Genomic DNA, 19840 nt, shown 5'->3' with positions numbered 1-19840 from the left:
TCCCTGGTACAACTGAAGTACTATGCCATTATCATCTCTTGTTTGAGATCACTGCAACCATCTCATTAGGTTCTCTGTGTCGACTTCTCTGTTTCTTACAGAGTACTCCATGTACAATTTTTTAACATGAATCATGTCACTTCCCAGCCTGAATTTCTTCAATGACTTCCCACAGCATTTCAGAATAAAATTCAGAGCCCTTACTGCCTGGTAAGGCCAAAGATAATCTCGTCTGCCCTTTCTTGTTCAGGCTTACAGCCACACTGCCCTCCTTTCTATCATCAAAAAACTAAATACTTCCTGCATAGCTCAGTCGGCAAAGCATCTGCCTGCAATGTGGGAGACCTGGGTTCAATATCTGGGTCAGGAAGTTCCTCTGGAGAAGGAAATGGCAACCCACTCCAGTCTTCTTGCCTGGAGAATCCCATGGACATAGGAACCTGGCAGGCTCCAGTTCATGGTATCGCAAGAGTCGGACATGACTTAGTGCTATCTTTTTTCTTGCCTTAAGCCTCCTGTATTTTTTGTCCCCTTTTCCTGGAATACTGTTCTTGCAGCTACTTAACATGGTTGGCTCACTTCTAGCCATCAGAGCTCAACTTAAATGTTAAATCCTCAGAAGTCTTTAACATGGGGTCTCTTATCTGTATCACTCTGTGCACATCCTTTATGGCCCTTATTTCACTTGTACTAGTCATAGTTGATGCCCCCTCATACCCCGTGCCAACTAGATTAGAAGGCCTATGATGGCAGGGACCAAGTCTTATTCCTTACAGAATGTGTTTTCCCTTGGCACACTGAGTACCTATCATTTTATCTGTTGTGTTACCTCTCTAGAGCATAAGTTTCATAATTATTGTGTTTCCTACAGTATTTCCAGTTCCTGGTACTACATATTGGGTGTCGAAGCACTTAGTTGATGATAGTCACTGAACAAAAGCTATTTTTGCCTTTGTGCTTTTTATTCATGTTGCTTCTTTGCTCAAATGTGCTTTCCTCTCTCTCTCTCGGTATAGCTAATACCTCTTCATCCTGTAAGACTCACATCAGGTAATCTCTGGGAAGTCAGTGACTTGACACCTCTCAGGGTTAATATAGCACAGTGGTTTTTTTAAGCACACATGTCTTAAGGAGAGCTGGGTTTGAACATACTAGCTCTATGGTTTACAGCTAACTTCTATAAATCTCAATTTTTTTCTTCATCTTTCTGTAAGTAACAATACTTAGAGCTCAGAGGTGAATATTAAGTAAAATAATACACATTAAGCACTAAGCACAATAGCTGGCACCCGGTAAGAAGGCATTAAACATGTTACTTTAAAAGGTTGGGGGCTCATGTTCTGTACTCATGTAACATGCTTTCCACATGTACCTATGTACTAATATGCTGGTTGTAACTATGTATTTGTCCACTCCCACCCAGGACAGTGACTTCTTTGAGGCTAGGAACCAGATCTCAAAAACCTTTATGTCTCCAGTATCCTCGTATAGTCTCAATAACAAAAAAAGCTATTGCTCAATAAACTTTAAAAAAAAGAAACTAAGGAAGAAAAGCAAAGTCTAGAGCCACGGACTGTCCAGCTGGTAGCAAGATGCTTAAATTGAAAAAATTTTTTTTCATTCAGTTTTTCAGTTGAACTAGCCACAGTTCAAAAGCTCAGGAGTCACACGTGGCTGGTGGCTGTGATACGGAACAACACAGAGCAATTCCACGGTCGCAGAAAGTCCTACTGGCAGTGCTGGACCACAGAGCTCGAACACAGATAACTTAATGGTATTTACTGTATAATTTAATGTAAGTATCATTGGGGAAAACCTACTCAGTTCAAGGCACTGGGTATGGTGCTAAATAAACATGGAGGGTCCCAAAGAGGAGTTACTGAATTAAAAACCATAAACAGGCAGCACATGCATCACAAGTACTATTATTTCACTCATCTTGGATTCACACTGGAAAGAAAATCACAAAGGCTAAGAATTTTACTAGAAAACCGGTTACAGTTAGTGCCTTCTGCACATGCAGAACACAGAACGTTTCACCACCTCAGGTCTCACAGGATCTTCAATCCCCACAACAGCAATGCATGTAAGGCCGGTGACAATATCATTTTCATTATCCCACTCTGGTTCTGGTTCTCCTGCTGGGAAATCTCTGAATGCAAGACATATGGTTCTCAAGCCTTCTGATGCCATCGGTTCAATCACAGTTTTTACAATATCATCACGGTCCCTTGGTCTGAATACTTTTGCCTCACCATTAGCACTCAAGATTTTGAAACACCTATAAGGAAATGTTGAATCCAAACATCAATAATTAACAAAGATAATAGTTAATGCCATTTAAGTGACTTGGATGGGCTAGAAATCATGTAATCTGATTATCTGGAATTCAGAGAACTATGTATGTTGCGTTTTTACAGGCTTCAACCATATTTACTTTTCACTCTCCCCTTTACAAAACAGTTCTCTTTTTATGGTTCTCATTTGATCATTCTTCATTGAATCAGTTACTCGAGATATTCTTAAAACTTCTCTTTAGGAAATGCAGGGCTTTAAAAATTTCACCAAAAACCCCTAGTGGCAGAGAAGAATAAACTACGTACCTGTACATTTTGGTACAGATTTAGATATTAGTCTTAAGTAACACAAAACTGCCAAATATGTCCTTCTTTTAAAGTAAAAAGCCACGTTCAATCAACCCCTTACCTGAGATGTTGTTTTATCACCTACATTGTTTTAACCATGAAAGAGAAAAGTAACTTACTGTTAAAATAAGCCTTCTATTAGAATGAAAGATAATGCCGAAATAGTTTTAGTTTCAGTGAAATGAACTACAACCTTTTAACATGTAGTAAATAAAAGTTACACGGTATATACTTCCCTACATCGAGTTTTTCACATTGCCTCTCCTGTTCTTCCTGCTTGGAGATGCCACTGCTTCCTGCTTCTAGGAAAGTGATTCCCAAATCCCCATCTTCTGTTCTGACTGGTTTTCCATCCTAAGAGTCCACTCAGATGTTGTACCAGTACTTTAAACTGACTGCAGGCGAGACTACAGGCCGTCTCCTCACTGACCATTGAATTTATATCAACATTACTACCAATAATTTCAATGTGAAGTCTAAACTCACTTGAATACTTCCTTTCCCCTTGTCATCTATATAGTATTAGCTCCTAAGTCCTATGTACTTGTCCTCTGAATATTTCCTCTCCTTCCTATTGCCCCTGCTTCTTCTTGCTCTTACTTGGAGCTAAAGCTACTGTAATAGCCTTTGAATTGATATCAGTCTCCAGCCCATCCTTTCCCCTCCTCCCAACCCACCTTATTCCCTGATGCAAGAATTATCAATTCCACAGTTTTGCTCCCTCTGCTACCTGATGAAAAAAATTCTTCAGCCGCATTATCTGGCCTACTTAACTGTTTTAACTGCTGAGCCTAGAATTTAAGAGCCTCCACAACAAAATGTAAATTTCACTGTGAGAAGAATACTGTCTACTTAGTATACTCCATGTGAGATGTTTTGCATGCATTGTTTTATCTCACTGTCTTAGAATTAGGAGTCATTATCCTCTTTTTTCAGTGAAGTAAAAATGGAAGCTAAAGGAAGATCTCAAAGCTACTGAGTTGCAACAGAGCCACTACCTGACTGGTTTTGATTCAAAAATCTCCTCCATCCATCTACCTGCTTTCCAACAAGCCCCAGAAACAAGATATCTCACACCTGAGGGAAGTCAGATAACCAAGCACATGTAAAGGGAAGAAAGAAGTCCTATGTGTCACAAAAGCCCACCACCACTCAGCTGAACTGTGTGACTATTAGCTATTCCCCCAATATGGTCTGCACATTCTCACCTCCTTCCCTCCAACGTGGCCTCCTTCACCTTCACGTTCTTACTTCATACCAAAACCTGTCTTAAATGCTACACCCTTCATAGTACGATCTCTCATCTTAAACATTTTGTGTGCATCTGTCATATTTTGCATTAACATTTATGTGTTTTTCTCTTAATCCGTGAGATTATAATCTGCCGAACACGTTATAACATTGGATTATAATCCATTTATAAGCAAACTAAAATGGAAATACTTTAAATATTGCAGTTTCAAGTGAGTTCTAATTTTCCAGAACTGGCCTCAATTTTTAAAAAAAGTTTTCTACTGGAATTAAAAAAAAGGTCAAAATAATTTCAATGCTTGTTGTAACAGATAAGCATTAGGAAAATTATATTTAAACATGTGATGTCGAAACTGGGGTCACTGGTCTGTATATGGACAGTACAAAAAAAAAAGATTACCATCCAAAATGACAGCAGGTATTTAAATACAAAAATGCAGTAGCATTAAGTATGATAAAACCTCACTCTGATATAAAAGGAAGAGCCTCAAGATCAAGTTTTAATGCTTTATTATTCTAAAAACTAATATATAATTCATTCATCACTATCTACAATGCAGTATAGAAGACATGACCATGAAGTTTTCTTCCCAGGAGGCTTTTATTTTTTGTGATCCTATACAGCAATGGACTCAACATCCCTAAGAACAAATATCAATGTTCATTTTGTTAAACCATACAGACTGAATATAATGGGCTTATTTTCCCTGTAGAAAAATACTAAGAAATAAAAGAAGCTGGAGTATGAGAATGGCAGAATATCCTGGACAAAAGATCAATACCATTTAATTACACTAATAAACTCTTAAGGTCCTAGAAAATGCCTGATGTTCACAAAAAGGAAGTATCAACAATAACAACAGAGTAGGTATTTCATAAAGCGACCACAGTGAGCAATTTATTCATCTAAGCATTTTACTCTTACTTTTTCAGAATTATCTCAGATGCACCCTTGCTGAATATTCGGTAACTTCCATCTGAATTTTTCAGGACAGTGCTCATGGACTTTCTGACAGAATTGAAGGTGTAGACTTTGTACAGTGCTTCTTCCGGTATTTCATTTCTAACATCCTGATAATCCCGCTTTAAATCCAAAAGAAATCCCAGCAAGGCACATTCAGTTTTATTACCAACATGACGAGGTAATCCACCCTCTTTCTCTGGTGGCTATAAGAGAAAAAGGTTTAGAAGCTAGTACCATACAGTTTAATTTAGAATGCAAAACAGAATGAGACATTCTAAACAAAATCATATAGGAAACCTCTATTAGTATCAGCATTTCAAAGAGGAACATAGAAAAAGAAAGGCTGAAAGAAGGTCTGGGGCAAAAATGATGTGGATTCCACCTCAGCCCTGCCAATTATTAGCTATGTGAATTTCTGGCAAGTTAACTCAACTGCCATGGTTTTTGGCTTCAACATCAGGACAACAGGAGCATCCAAGAATTAAATGAGGTGAGACATGTAAAGTTTACAGTTGGTCCCTAACACATGCTGCTGTTGTTCAGTCATTAAGTCATGTTTGACTCTTTGCAATCCCAGGGACTATAGCAGGGCAGGCTCCCCTGTCTTTTACACTCTCTCCCAGACTTTGCTCAAATGCATGTCTATTGAGTTGGTGATGCTATCTAACCATCTCAGCCTCTTCTCCTTTTGCCTTCAATCTCTCCCAGCATCAGGGTCTTTTCCAGTGTTGGCGCTTCACATCAGGTGGCCAAAATACTGGAGATTCAGCTTTATCATCAGTCCTTTCTATGAATATTCAGAGTTGATTTCCTTTAGGATGGATTGACTCGTTTGATCTGCTTGCAGTCCAAGGGACTCTTAAGAGTCCTCTCTAACACCACAGTTCAAAATCATCAACTCTTTGGCGCTCAGCTTTATTTATAGTCCAACTTTCACATCCATACATGACTACTGGAAAAACCACAGCTCTGACCATATGGACCTTTATCAGCAAAGTGATGTCTCTACTTTTTAATACATTGTCTAGGATTGTCACAACTTTACTTCCAAGTAGCCAGTGTGTTTTAATTTCAGGGCTGCAGTCACCATCTGCAGCGATTTTGGAGTTCAAGAAAATAAAATCTGTTAGTGCTTCTACTTTTTCCCTTTCTATTTGCCACGAAGTGATGGGACCATATACTGTATCTTAGTTTTGCACATTGAGTTTTAAACCAGCTTTTTCACTCTCCTCTTTCACCTTCATCAAGAGGTTCTTTAGTCCCTCTTCACTTTCTGCCATTACAGTGCTATCATCTGCATATTTGAGGCTGTTAATAGTTCTCCCAGAAATCTTGATTCCGGCTTGTGACTCATGCAGCCTGACACATATAGGACTTAATAAATTTTAATTCCCTTCCTTTTCTCTTGTTTTCATAAAAGTTTATATTAAATAGTTCAAAATTAAATCTACTTTACCATTTATTATGGCTTAAAATAAAAGTACAGTCATTAAAATATAGTTGCCTTAAATACATATAAAACCTTTATTTCCTTCAGAGTGTCTCCACAAATACCTCCTTCTGTAATCATCACAACATGAAGGGCAGATAAAACCATCTTCACTTAACAACTGAAGAAAGTAAAGCTTAGGCTTTCAGCTAGTAAAAGACAGAGCTAGATGTAAAACCAAGATCTCGTCACTTTCCAGTCCAATAATCCAATTCAAGCAATATTAATTTATAGTCTTCATCCATAAGTCACTAGAACACATAACAATCTCATTCTTTATGTTATAAATAAAACTTTTTAAATGTGCAAAGTTAAAAATATTTTATTCTAAGGTACCACAAGTCTAGAGTTACTTTATTCAGTTAGTGCCAAAGGTTTAAGAATCACCTTATAGGTACGATCTACTGAGAAACCAAAAAGAGCCTATAGCAAGCATGTTTGACACATAGTAAGTTAAAATCTGGTTTCAAAATTTGCTCCAGGAAATTGAAAGTTGACTTTCTACAGTAAGATAGCCTAGTCTTTCACAAAATGAATGAAGTAGAAATTTTAAATTGAGGACTTATTCTGGTTATGTGGCTCAAAAGTTTCTAAACACAGAAAATTCAAAATATAGAAGAAAAATACAAGTAAACATAATATATACGTTGATCAACAGATCTTATTTAAAAACTTAACACAACTCATTTCTTCAAATTATGAATAATAGTGATAGGGCTTAAGAACTACATATAGTCAAATCATCACAAATCGAAAAATTAGTTTTCATACATAAATCATTAAAGAAACCTTACCAATATTTTTGATGTATAAGCACAATTCACAGAAATTCCTGTTACAAGATAGGACAAAATATTTGGTGGAATAGCTTCTGGGTCAGGAATCTTTTTATAATGTTTTTCATTTATGTAAGCTTGAACAACTGTCATTCGGTTCATTGTCAATGTTCCTGTCTTATCTGAACAAATAGCTGTAGCATTTCCCATGGTTTCACAAGCATCCAGATGCCTTACTAAATTATTATCTTTCATCATTTTCTACAGTGACAAAAAAAAGAGGTAGTTAAGCTACACATAAAACCAATGACCTCATTATATCAAAATGATTGTAAACTGCTTTAAAATCAGAACTATAACTCCCAACTTTACTTGGATACATAGTATAAAGCACCAATTTAATACTGGAAGAATTTAATATAAATGGCCTATTCAAATAAGCTAAACAAAGTACTAGCTTTCTGTGGCTTCAGTAAGTTTCCCACTACATAACATAATCTAGTAAATGAAAGCAAATCATGCTGACATGCCTCCAACAGCTTCTAGGAAGCATCCTCAAATTCTAAGAGCAATGACAATTTGTACTCACAGCCATGTAACTGTATTTACATGTAAGGTTTAAGTCTCCTTGTTAAGTGGAAAACAAAAGATTCTTGAATCAGTCAATAAGAAAAAAGTAGCTTTTATCAGTTAAAATATAGATTTTGTGGGTATGTAGTTGCCTGAATTTTTTTTTTCTCTTTTTGACTCTGACAGATTGAGGTAACATATCAAAACCAGCAAGGGTCACTTTTATCTTCTCCAAATGGTGGTACACTGGCATTCTCATCCTGAGGATCATCTCTTCCTCTTACTTATAAGAAAAAGATAGTTTCTAAAGAAAATAAGAGTTTTACTATAGTTCCAAAAGGCATTTAGGCTAAAATGCTTAATAACTGATTCCTGAAACATTAACCGGAATGGGTTAAAAACTGCAAAGAGTTATTTTACAAAGTATGTTCTGTGTCTACTAATGTGCAAGATATTGCAAGCAACTGGTTCCTTGAAGTTTGGGGAAGGAAGATTACTGTGATCTGTGTTAATACTAATGATTAAAACAAAGTTCTGCAGTAAAAAAAAAAAGGTGTTCAGTTTTGCAAAACACTAACAGAGGAGCCATAAGGACGACACCTCAGTGAAGAGAAAAGTGGTAACGTTCGGGCTAAATGAACATTTAATGAAAGCTTAAAGAACAATAGTCAAAATGTTCCTACTCATTTTCTGTCAAAGGAATGCAAATCAATTCTGCCTATATCTTTTTGATCAACTGAAAAATCAGTATCACTAATGAGTACTCAAAATGAACTAATTTCAGTACTGATAAAATGATTTTACCCATGTGTCTAAAACTTACATTTACCCTCAATTGTTTTCTAATTATTTTAAGACATCAAGTAGATGAACAGATAGTATCTCACTATTACTTTGATACATTCACCACTTCATTTTTGAAACAAAAGATGTGAAATGCCTGAATATAAACTTAAACAGGAAGCCAAAAAATATTCTTATCAAGACAAGTCTGCTAAAAATTCTTGGGAACACTGAAGATGAGAGTGCAAGAGCAGAAACTATGATTAATTACTTTGTATTGCTTTCTGTCATTAATACTACTTAGGAAGAAATACTAATTAACATTAGAAAACTGACAAAAGCAGCATTCTTTCATTAGGTATAATTTTATATGTGAAGCCATTTTGAAAGAAAGATCAAAACTGTCCAGGCTGAAGCTGTAAGCAAACTAGATGTCCATCAACAGATGAATGGATAAAGATGTGGTACATACATACAATGGAATATTACTCAGCCATTAAAAAGAACGAATTTGAGTTAGTTCCAGTGAAGTGGATGAGCCCAGAGCCTGTTATACAGGATAAGTAAGTCAGAAAGAGAAAAACAAATATAGTATATTAATGCATATATATGGAATATATATATAGTATATTAATGTATATATATGGAATCTAGAAAAATGGTATTGATGAACCTATGTGCAGGGAAAGAATGGAGAGGCAGATGTAGAGAATGAACTTGTAGACACAGTGGGGGAGACAGCAAGTGGGACGAGTGGAAAAAGTAGGATCAACATATATACACTATTGTGCGTAAAGTGGATAGTTAGAAAGAAACTGCTATATAACATAGGGAGCCCAGTCTGGTGCTCTGTGATGACCCAGAGGGGTAAGATGGGGGGAAGGGAGGGAGGCTCCAGAAGGAAGGGATATATATATAAAAATATGGCTGATTCGTGCTGTTGTATGGCAGAAATGAACACAACATTACTATAAAAGTTAAAAAAAAAAAAAAAAATGTCCAGGCTAATTCTTTTAAAATCCAATTTGCTTTTACCATTTAAGATATAAAACCGATAAAAAAGAAAATTAATAATCTTCAAACAGAATATTCCTTTAAGTAAAACAGCAGTCAGCAAAAACATCCAAGCTCATTTTTTCAGCATTCGACTTTGAGAACAGAAGGACTGTATTACTGTAAACGGAGTGGTCAGAGACAGTAACATGTGAAGAGAGCTGAGTAAAGTTAGAGAGCTGACGATGCAAAGAAAGGAGCACACAGGTCCAAAGGTGAGAAGAAGGCTAGAGTTTTTGAGAGGCAGCAGGAAGGCTGGTGAGGCTGGACCAGAGTGGGAGAGAGAGGTGGGAGATGAGCACGAGAAGAGAGAGAGACTGGCAGACTGGGCAGGCCCTGCAGGCCACGGTGAGGAACCTTGGATCTCATTCTGATGAGAAGCCACTGGAGGGTTTTTACACAAGAAACAAAAACGATCTGAATTATTTTTTAGAAACATGAATCTGCCTATCATGTGAAGGCAGGACCGTGGGGTCATGAGAGTCCAACAAGGAGGCCTGAGATTGTTGGAGTCAGGTCAACCACTCTGCTCTTGTACCACAGGCAAATGACAAACACGCTTACTTCAATTTTACAGATAGGAAACAGAAGGGGACCGGACATCTTAACTATCGTACGAGGAAAAGTAAGCTAGAACTTTTCCCAGTGGAGTTCTGCTTAGCTCTGTGTCAAGGCTGCCCCTTCAGGCATGTATAGGTCTCGATGCAGAGATCTTCAACTGGGGAGAGGAGGAGGGGACCAACAACAGAATTTCTAAAGGACACAGAGTAAATGTATGCAAGTCTCCTACTTTCAGAACCTAAAAGGAAAAGGGTAGGCAGTTGTGCATCAGTCTTTTCCGCTTACCTTGACTGAGTAAGCTAGTGAGATAGTGACGGCAAGGGGCAGACCTTCTGGTACTGCCACCACTAAAACCGTAACTCCAATAATGAAGAACTTCACAAAATACTGTATGTAAATCGGTGTGCACTCAGCAAGCCATGGTCTCTTCTGAACCCAGAAGGTATCAATTACAAAATATAAGACAAGAATGATAACTGTGATGGCAGACATCAACAAACCTTTCAGCACACAAAAAGAAGGAAAATGTAATCATTAAATATTCTAGACACGACTCATTGTCAGTTACATATTAGCCACTGGAAGAATCATAACTACTTTGGTGATATTTAATTTCTCTGAGAAACTGTTACCTACTTTTTTGCACCTAACTCATCCCTTGACATTGTTAGATTTAAGTTCTGCTTCTGACTAGGAGAACTGGAAAAAAGTGTTTATGATTCTTTTCTAGACTTAACTGTATCTTCGGTCTTTTACTAAAGCTGAGACAAAATAACAAGCAATGACAAGGAAATACCAAAAGCGTAGCATAAGCTGCTTAAAGACAAAAGAGAAGTTGGTAAGAATCTGATCAATGGGGAGACCTGGAATTAAATATTCAACTCTATGTTTTTTAATGAAAAAACACAAATTACTGAAATTAATTTTTTCATCTATCCTTGCTGCTTTATTAACTAAGAAAACCAAGAGTTAATCACATATTACAAATCATTTACCTTTCTATTTTGTGGGGTGTTTAATCTCCTTATAAATGAATATTACAAAATAAAGCTGTCCACATATCTGGAACTAATAATCCAATCTGATGTTTATTAAAACACCATCACCACCTTAAATCCATCCATTTCTGTATGATTCAGTATTACCATTTGGCTAAATATTATAGAAAGCAAATATCTCCTAGATAATAAGCTTTCTGAGGACAGAGGTAAAATCTTAACTTTTTCTGAGATAATCCCAGGAAGTAACAGAATGATGCAATGTAAGTGACTTGAACTGTTGTTTAGTTGCGAAGTTATATCTCTTTTGTGACTCCAAAGACTATAGCCCAACAGGCAAGAATACCGGAGTAGATTGCCATTTCCTTCTCCAGGGGATCTTCACGACCAAGGGATCGAACCCAAGTCTCCTGCATTGCAGGCAAATTCTTCATTACTGAGCCAGCAGGGAAGCCCCTACGTGATTTGAATAGTATATGCTGATTTAGCCACCTGTGTTCTTTCATAAAGATGATACAGTTGAAGGGCATACTCTGATTTTAGCTACAGCACTGTTTTATTTTCCCCTGAAGAGTGGTTCTATGAACAGGTGTTTTCTAGTGATGGTTCTAATTTATAACTTCAGTCACACTAGGGCGATGCTATAACTAATCCACTCAATTTAAGTAATCGGCAATTTTTGGAAAAACACGTACCTAATTTTTTTTTCATAGTCAATAAAAAGATGAGAAGATGTGTGGTGAAATTTCTTTTTATTAAAATATAGCTGGGTAATTTGTATGGAGTAAGCCCCCTCTCTATTGCTCCCAGAAATTCAGATACGAGCTCATGGGCTTGTGAATTGGGTATAGACTTAAGCACTAATCCTAACCTGACCATTTATTTATTTGCAAGTTGACTGAGGACACTCCCTCTACATAAAAGATGGTAACAGTTTCCAAGTTTCAAAATATTATGAGGCTCTCTAATAACTCAAAAGGTACACTGTAGATAAAACTGAAAATATTGTTAACTCCCCTTCCACTCACAAAGCCAACGATTTCCAGTCTTATGTCAAAAGATATTTTTAAATAGCAAGTCAGCATATTTTAAAACAAAACATCTTATTTGCTTATATATATCATACCTGCTTTGCCAATCTGAACAGCTAGTTTCGTCAGTTTCCCCTGTAAAACAGATTTTTCCTTTTTTGGCAAATTTGCTTTCTTTTTGTCTTTCTCATCACCATCTCCACCTTCTTCACTCTTCAGAGGCTGCATTTCCATGGCTGCACCATCCTGGGCTTTTGCTATGTTGAAGTGCACACATAACTGTTAACATTCTAAAGTAATTTGGTGTGTGTGGGGGCGGGGGGGCGGGAATCAATTTCTTACAGAAACATAAAGATCTAAACATTCACCTTGGTGTGTATATCTGTGCCCACCCAGAGAAAATAAGACAATAGTGACGCTACATTTTGAAACTGTACCAGATTTGAGAATGCTGTGCTAGGAAATAGAGATGAGGCGATGAAGAAATACAGTCCCGAAAGAGCTAAATACCCAATCATCTCTCCTCCTGTGTGTTGTCATTCCAAACACCATAAATTCCTCCCAATAAGTTATAACCATAATGTAGAACATCATGTGAGACCACACAAACGAGAAATGTACATATGCTTACAGACTCTTAAATAGATGCCAAAAAATTTACATTATATATTTTGTTACTTAAGCATTTCTGCCAGCAATCACATAGTAACCAATGATAAAATGCCTGAAATGTTTAAGTTTAAAGTTACCTACATCTGGAGCTTTCTAAGTTTACTACCACATGCCATAATTAAAATCTTATCAAAACATTAAGGCAGCATGAGTCAGGCACTGACCAGACAGACATACACCCAAGTAATACAGGTTGTTAATTTTCTCTGCTACAAGTATCCTACTTTTGGATGAATACAGTACACAAGAGAAATAGTTTTGGCTATAATAAGAATAAGCTAAGTGTACTTTTAACCTCCTGAATTTACCTTTGTTGCGATTCTCAATAGCTCCATCTTGTTTCTTATCTGTAGGAACAAAATGGGAATTAAAGCTTTCCAAAAGAAATGAATACAGCCATGCTAAATTATGCAAAGGTAGTTCACATTTCTATAACAGAAATGTTACACAACGGAGTGTGTGTGTACAGATTAGAAAGCCTGTAATGACCTGATGGCTCAATCTCTCCCTAGGTCTTAACCATGGGGGAACATTCCAAAATAATTTGGGGCATCACATTTGGGTTGACTTCTCCATAAAACTTTACTCTTTTTTATGCTGCAATATCTCCAAAGGTTTTCAAACTAAATATAGATGTAAGCCTAAGAATGTAGGAAAGAGACAGTTAGAGAGGGAAGGAGTGCCCTAGGAAGACCACAGGCACACAGGACAGCTTTGATGGGAAAGAGAAGCAAAGTGGTCTGTGTAACAGGAGAGGCAAGCAAGTAAAACTGGAATATGAAAATACAAAGTCAGTCACTTAAATTTATTTAATTTTACTTGGGCTAGTAAGCCCATATTTTTCTCACAGACATAAGTATTTAAGTGGTTAAACCTCAGTAAACTGCTGTTGCCCTAAAAGGAAAAACTCTGGAGTAAACGATGGTACAGTAAATACTTAAAAGCAGAGTAGGGAAGGCTTTTTTAAAAAAGTGACATACTGCCCAATGAAGTGATTCTGATAACTATTTCCCTATATAAACAGAGCTTCTTATAAGACCCTTGTGGATAAACTATGGTTATCAAGCTTACTAATAACAGATCCCATGTAGGGACAGTAGATACAATGGGTCAAGATAAAAATTTTAACACCTTAACAAGCTAATAATGGGCTGAATATAACAAGACAAATATACTAGGTGTCAAAGTGAAGTCTTGATCTTATGTCTAAAAGCCAACAATGTAAGATAATACATTAGTAGGAAACTTGAAAAAGATGAAAAAGTTCAATAAGGCCAAAATGTGATATGTCTGACCTATCACAGTTGATATGAAAGTAGGAAAAAAAAAAAGTAAACAGGAACTGGGAATTTAATTCACTTTGCTGGTCAAATGAAAATGACGGAGATTTTCAAGTGTTCAAGGAGGTGCTGAACTTGTCTGACTCTGGTAAAGGGGACGATGTCTTTATAAAGCCTTTTATGAACTCTTAAGTCTTAAAACAAAAAAATCCCTTCTATCAATTCTAACACCTGAAAGTACTACACTGGGTAACGAAGTTCTTGTAGAACTCTTTATATCAAAACCTGATGAAAGAATGTATTTATCGGGTGAGTAATTACAATCCAGCTGCTGTATTTCCAATTACCAATTCGTATAGCGTATTGCTATTCTTACTTTTCTTTTCCTTTTTCTTCTCATCTTTCTTCTCTTCCTCTTCACCTCCAGCTCCAAGTAAGGTAAAGATAATTCCAGTTTGAGAATTTATACCTACAGCAGTAACTACCATTCTTCCAGAGCCTTCCATTACATGAGTACCTGTAACAATAAAAAATCCAGTAAGACATTAAATAAAGCCTAAGTTCTTGCGCTTAAGGTTTTAAGTTCGTAATATGTCATCTGAGTTCAAAACCCACTTTACCACTCATTTATCCTGTGATTCGGGGCAAAGTGTAACATCTCAATGACCAGTCCACAGATGGGGATAACAGTACATGTACACTTTGTAAAAATGAGAATCAAGTATAATCTAGGGGTTCAGTGAATGGTCAGTATTTAAATTATAACTGTGTTTTTATCGTTGGGGACATTTCTCTGAGAAAGCCATCACTTAGAAAGAAATATGCTTAGAACCAAAAGGATTACACAGCAACAACCGCCATATCCCTAAGACAACCCCACAACCTCTCCCTAACCCAGGCTGTCATGCCAGCCCACCTTGATCACTGCAGCAGCTTCCTAGCAAGTTTCTGTCTTTCCAGTTCATCCTGAAAAAGGTTTAACTCTCCTCAAATGTGATTTTATCCAAGCCTCTCATGGCTCCAAAACTTCTGACTCTACATGGCCTACTCCATAAAATCCAAAATCTCCACACGGAGACCGATCCACCTTCCAAATTTTTTCATCCATTACTCTCACATAAAACTCCATTACAAAAAGTTAGCGGGCAGAGACGGGACCGTGGACTGAATTCTGACTCTGTCCCTCACAATAATCTTGCAAGCTGACAAGACAGATTCAATCCAGCCCTGGCAGAGGACAGAGGGCATATTCTCCTTATAACGCTGCTAAGCTTGCTCACAGCTCTCCAACCTGTACATCCACACCTCTGCATCTTTGCTTTACTCACTACAAGGCTTCCCACCTCTCTGTTCTACTACTTTTGTGAATTTTAAGTAGCTTTCTAAACTGAAACTCTTGTTTAAATATTGAAAATATTCTTTATAGTTATGACTTATTTATTTGATCTCCTACTTCAGGAGGACAGGTCTGAAGCACCTACTAACATCCTGTTTAACAAATCAACCTTCAGTTGTTATTTGCAAACTAAGATTGTGAAGCATGTGTACTTACTATAGTACTTAAGGATTTGTATGTGGCTATTAATTGCTGAGTAATTTATCCCACATGAATTTTTAAATCTTTGATTTTCTTGCTTTAAAAAAATCTATATGCTGACTATTTCACTAATTATTAGCTTCTATGCCAGCGAAAATGCAAGAGAAACAAGAAATAAAGGACAGTGAAACAATATTTACTGAGCAAGTTCAGTCGCTCAGTCGTGTCTGACTTTGCGACTCCATGAACCGCAGCACGCCAGGCCTCCCTGTCCATCACCAACTCCTGGAGTTTACTCAAACTCATGTCCATTGAGTCAGTGATGCCATCCAGCCATCTCATCCTCTGTCGTCCCCTTCTCCTCCTGCCCCCAATCTTTCCCAGAATCAATGAGTCAGCTCTTCACATCAGGTGGTCAGGTGGCCAAAGTATTGGAGTTTCAGCTTTAACATCAGGCCTTCCAATGAACACCCAGGACTGATCTCCTTTAGGATGGACTGGTTGGATCTCCTTGCAGTCCAAGGGACTCTCAAGAGTCTTCTCCAACACCACAGTTCAAAAGCATCAATTCTTTGGCACTCAGCTTTCTTTATAGTCCAACTCTCACATCCATACATGACTACTGGAAAAAGTATAGCCTTGACTAGACGGACCTTTGTTGACAAAATAATGTCTCTGCTTTTTAATATACTGCGCAAGGACTAAATGTAGAAGACAGTTTCTTTTAACAATTCTAGCTTTTAGCAAATTTCAATTTATGTTATGTTCATCTTTACCACAGATAATCAAATGTTGGCCACTAATAGGTTCAGGCAAAGTAAACAGTGTTTGTTCTGGTCATATCCCCACTGCTAACTGAATAACTGCTTTTAACCATCTAAATTTAAAAAGCCAAGAACAGCAGTGAGAGATGGCATCATGAGAATAAATTTAAAAATAAATACATTTCATGTTTTCAGTACATTTTTGGAAGAGGGAAATAAATGTAGAAAAACTTTCCCACCCGTACGGTGATAAGGGACTCCAGAAAGTTATTTCAGTCTTTTCTTAAACATGGAAAATTTATCGAGTCCCTCTTGGTATATACTTGGTGTGTTGAGAACCTGAGTCTCCAAAAACTTAGCAGCCATCTCTGTTAAAACAGAAAAGGACCAAGGTTCCGTAAAAGGATGTCAACCTAAGACACTAAGAGCTAGGCACTGTGTGAATAAGCTACAAGTACAGCCAGCAAAGTCCATGAAGTACATGTGGCAAAAACACAAGAGGAGATGCCTCAGTTCACCAAACACCATGGCCTGGTCAGTCTATGGTTTAGGTCTGACCAGCAAGCTTCCCTCTCCTTCGGAAAGATCACAGATTTTACTTGGTTAACATGAAATGCAGTTTCTTAAAAGTATGGCAAGGAATAAGTAAAACAAGTAACATTAAACTTAATATATGGACTTCCCTGTGACTCATATGGTAAAGAATCTGCCTGCAATGCAGGAGACCCAGGTTTGATCCCTGGGTCAGGAAGATCCCCTAGAGAAGGGAATGGTAATCCACTCCAGTATTCTTGCCTGGAGAATTCCATGGACAGAGGATATTATATAGCCAAGATATTTCTATCTGGAATGAATTTCAAGCACACCAAGATAAAGAAAAACTTAAAAGGAGTATAAATGGTCTTAGTAGTGCAGGATACTGACAATATACAAATCTCAAGTTTTTTCATAGAAATGAAAGTCTATATTACAACTGAAACCTTCCCCCTATATATAATGGTGTTTATAAATGTACATACATGAAATTACTGTGATTTTTAATGGCGGCATGTTTTGCAATAAGCCTTTTGGAACATATTTACAAATCTTAAAAAGGTAATGGTTAAACTTAGGTATGTGCTCCATAGCTGTGATTCTAACGTAACTGACCTTTGTCACAGGTTTGACTTTGGGTTGAATAAAACCATGTCCGACCAATTAGAATATAAAGTTCACACAGAAGACATGAAAAAGCATAGCTGCCAAGTTATTAAATGGTTAAATAAGCAAAATCTCCTTATAATGTAGGAAATGTTATCATTCCATTAACATCTGAAAATGATAATTGAAGATAAATAGGCAGCGTTTTCTTACTCTAAACGCTAGTGTGACTCAATCTAAAAATATACCTAAAACAAATGTTTTACAAGCAATTCTGCAAATTCTATAAAGAATACTAGAATATTAAGATAGCAAACTGGAAATCAAAAGTTAAGGAACTGGGATATTTTTGGAGACAAGTTGTGGTACTTTGGTTTCTTTTCATTTTAGAAGGCAGCCTGTAATTTTTTTCATCCTTTCCATTTCATTTTCAATTAACCTCAGGTCTAGTTATCAACAGTCAAGTTGTTACAAGAGCCTTCTAAGTAGACACATACTTCTCCTGTTCAGACAGTACCCTCACCTATACACACCCTTCCATTTTCAGAACATGTCTTAACCAGGTGCAAATTCATCTCTGTCTAGTAGATGTGGTGCTATTCCTGGATCTACTTACTATTAATCATATTACCTTAGGTAAATAGTTAATGTCTCAGACTCATTCCTTAGCAGTTAAAATGAGGAAGTGAGATTAGGCTAACTTTAAGGAATTTACAAGCTTTTTAAAAACAGAAAAGTTGTCCTATGTAGATCATCACAGAAAATGCATTAATTTGCTTTAAACACATAATCATTCTTTAATTTTATATTTTACTAGGGCTGACGAATAAATATGACACAGAAAAACTGATCAATTCAACAGAGATCATTAAGTTTATATTTTATCATTATACTAACATTAACAGTGACTCTCAAGTCTTCTGTTTTTTGGACTCGAGTTTCTCATTTATAAAACACAGTTCTGAATTCAAAGATCTCTAAAGTCTCTGTCAGCTTACAAAAAAAAGTCTCTAAAGATTATAAGGCTAGAAGCTAACACAAACTACAGAATCTTCTTTGTATTACTGGCTTTTGGGGAAACTACTGACGGGTGTACAGTCGTGGAGGAGGAAAACGTTAAAAGTTATAAAGAAATTCATACCTGATAAAAGTAAGGGATCCTTATCTAATGACTTCTTAACATGATCAGATTCACCAGTCAATGAGCTTTCATCAATCTTAAGATCATTGCCTTGAATAAGTATGCCATCAGCGGGAAGAAGATCACCTAAAACAAAATAATAATGGTAAGCTAAGCTGTGAACAAGATTACAATAAAATCACATCATGTGTCACATGGACTGCCCTGTTTTACTTACCATATTTCACTTGAGCAATATCTCCAACAGTAATGTCAGCTACGGGTATCTGAATGACCTGACCGCCCCTGATGACTGTGAACTTTTGTTCTTGTTCAATTCGACTCTGCAGACCTCTGAACTGCTTTTCCTTACTCCAGTCATTAAATGCTGTTACTAACACCACACACACCACTGACAAGAGGATTGCCGCTCCTTCAATCCAACCAGTTTCACCTTCACCTTCTTCCTCTCCAACAGAAACGTCTCCACAAACTGTTTGGAAAGAAAGAAAATGCTTATCAAAAAAGATTCTGAATTGATGGCAACAGACATGTAATTATGATGCTTATATGTTCCGTTAATTTTACATAGAGCTCTGAACACCTTATTGACTCAAAGCATTCCACAGTGAGGACGATGCTAACTCTGTTAATTTCAAGTTCTCTGCCTCCAAAGATTCTCATCTTCAGGATGGGGAGGCAGCCCAAGGTGCTAGTTAAGAGGGAGGAAACTGGAAAGATTAAATCTCGACCTAAGGCAAGTTACTTATGTTTGAGACTCAGTTTCTTCATCTGTCAAGTTAGGAGACCACCACTTACTGCAGAGTTGTTGCAAGGATTACATGAGAAGACATTTATAAAGAAGGTTGAGCAGTAGCTAAAACTTGTTCATCCTCGACCAATGGTTACTGCTATTAATTATAACATACAGTAGGCAAGCCACATATAGAAACTTAAGTATTATGTGTTACCCATGAATCATGCCTATTTGACATATCAACACAGCTGAAGTATGATAAAAGCTTAACTTTCATAAGATAAAATTTTAAGCCAAGTGCTGCTCATTAATTCAACTATTTAAGCACCTACCCTGTTTTCGAAGCTAAGGATGTGATGATGAATAAGACATATAAGGTCTCTCTCCTTAGAGAACCTATATTCAGACTGGCAGGTGTGGACAGTATATGAAGAATTCAGTTAATAAAA

General features: G+C 36.9%; 1 protein-coding gene across 3 annotated transcripts in view; it reads right to left on the bottom strand.

The window, feature by feature from the left end:
* The window catches only part of ATP2B1 (ATPase plasma membrane Ca2+ transporting 1), a 131850-nt gene that overhangs the window by 32541 nt on the left and 79469 nt on the right, over positions 1-19840 (bottom strand). For all 3 annotated transcript variants that reach the window (XM_070370931.1, XM_070370933.1, XM_070370932.1), the window contains exons 4-12: positions 18873-19127; positions 18656-18781; positions 14450-14590; positions 13102-13140; positions 12217-12378; positions 10378-10592; positions 7144-7386; positions 4822-5063; positions 2044-2281 (exon numbers count right to left, since the gene is read on the bottom strand). In XM_070370931.1, the coding sequence (XP_070227032.1) occupies positions 2044-2281; positions 4822-5063; positions 7144-7386; positions 10378-10592; positions 12217-12378; positions 13102-13140; positions 14450-14590; positions 18656-18781; positions 18873-19127 (1661 nt within the window). The remainder of the gene's footprint in view (positions 1-2043; positions 2282-4821; positions 5064-7143; positions 7387-10377; positions 10593-12216; positions 12379-13101; positions 13141-14449; positions 14591-18655; positions 18782-18872; positions 19128-19840) is intronic.

The sequence above is a fragment of the Bos mutus genome, chromosome 5 (genome assembly GCF_027580195.1).
Source record: "Bos mutus isolate GX-2022 chromosome 5, NWIPB_WYAK_1.1, whole genome shotgun sequence".
Taxonomy (NCBI): Eukaryota; Metazoa; Chordata; class Mammalia; order Artiodactyla; family Bovidae; genus Bos; species Bos mutus.
Note: the sequence above shows the minus strand (reverse complement) of the source record. Positions and strands in the feature narration are given on the sequence as shown.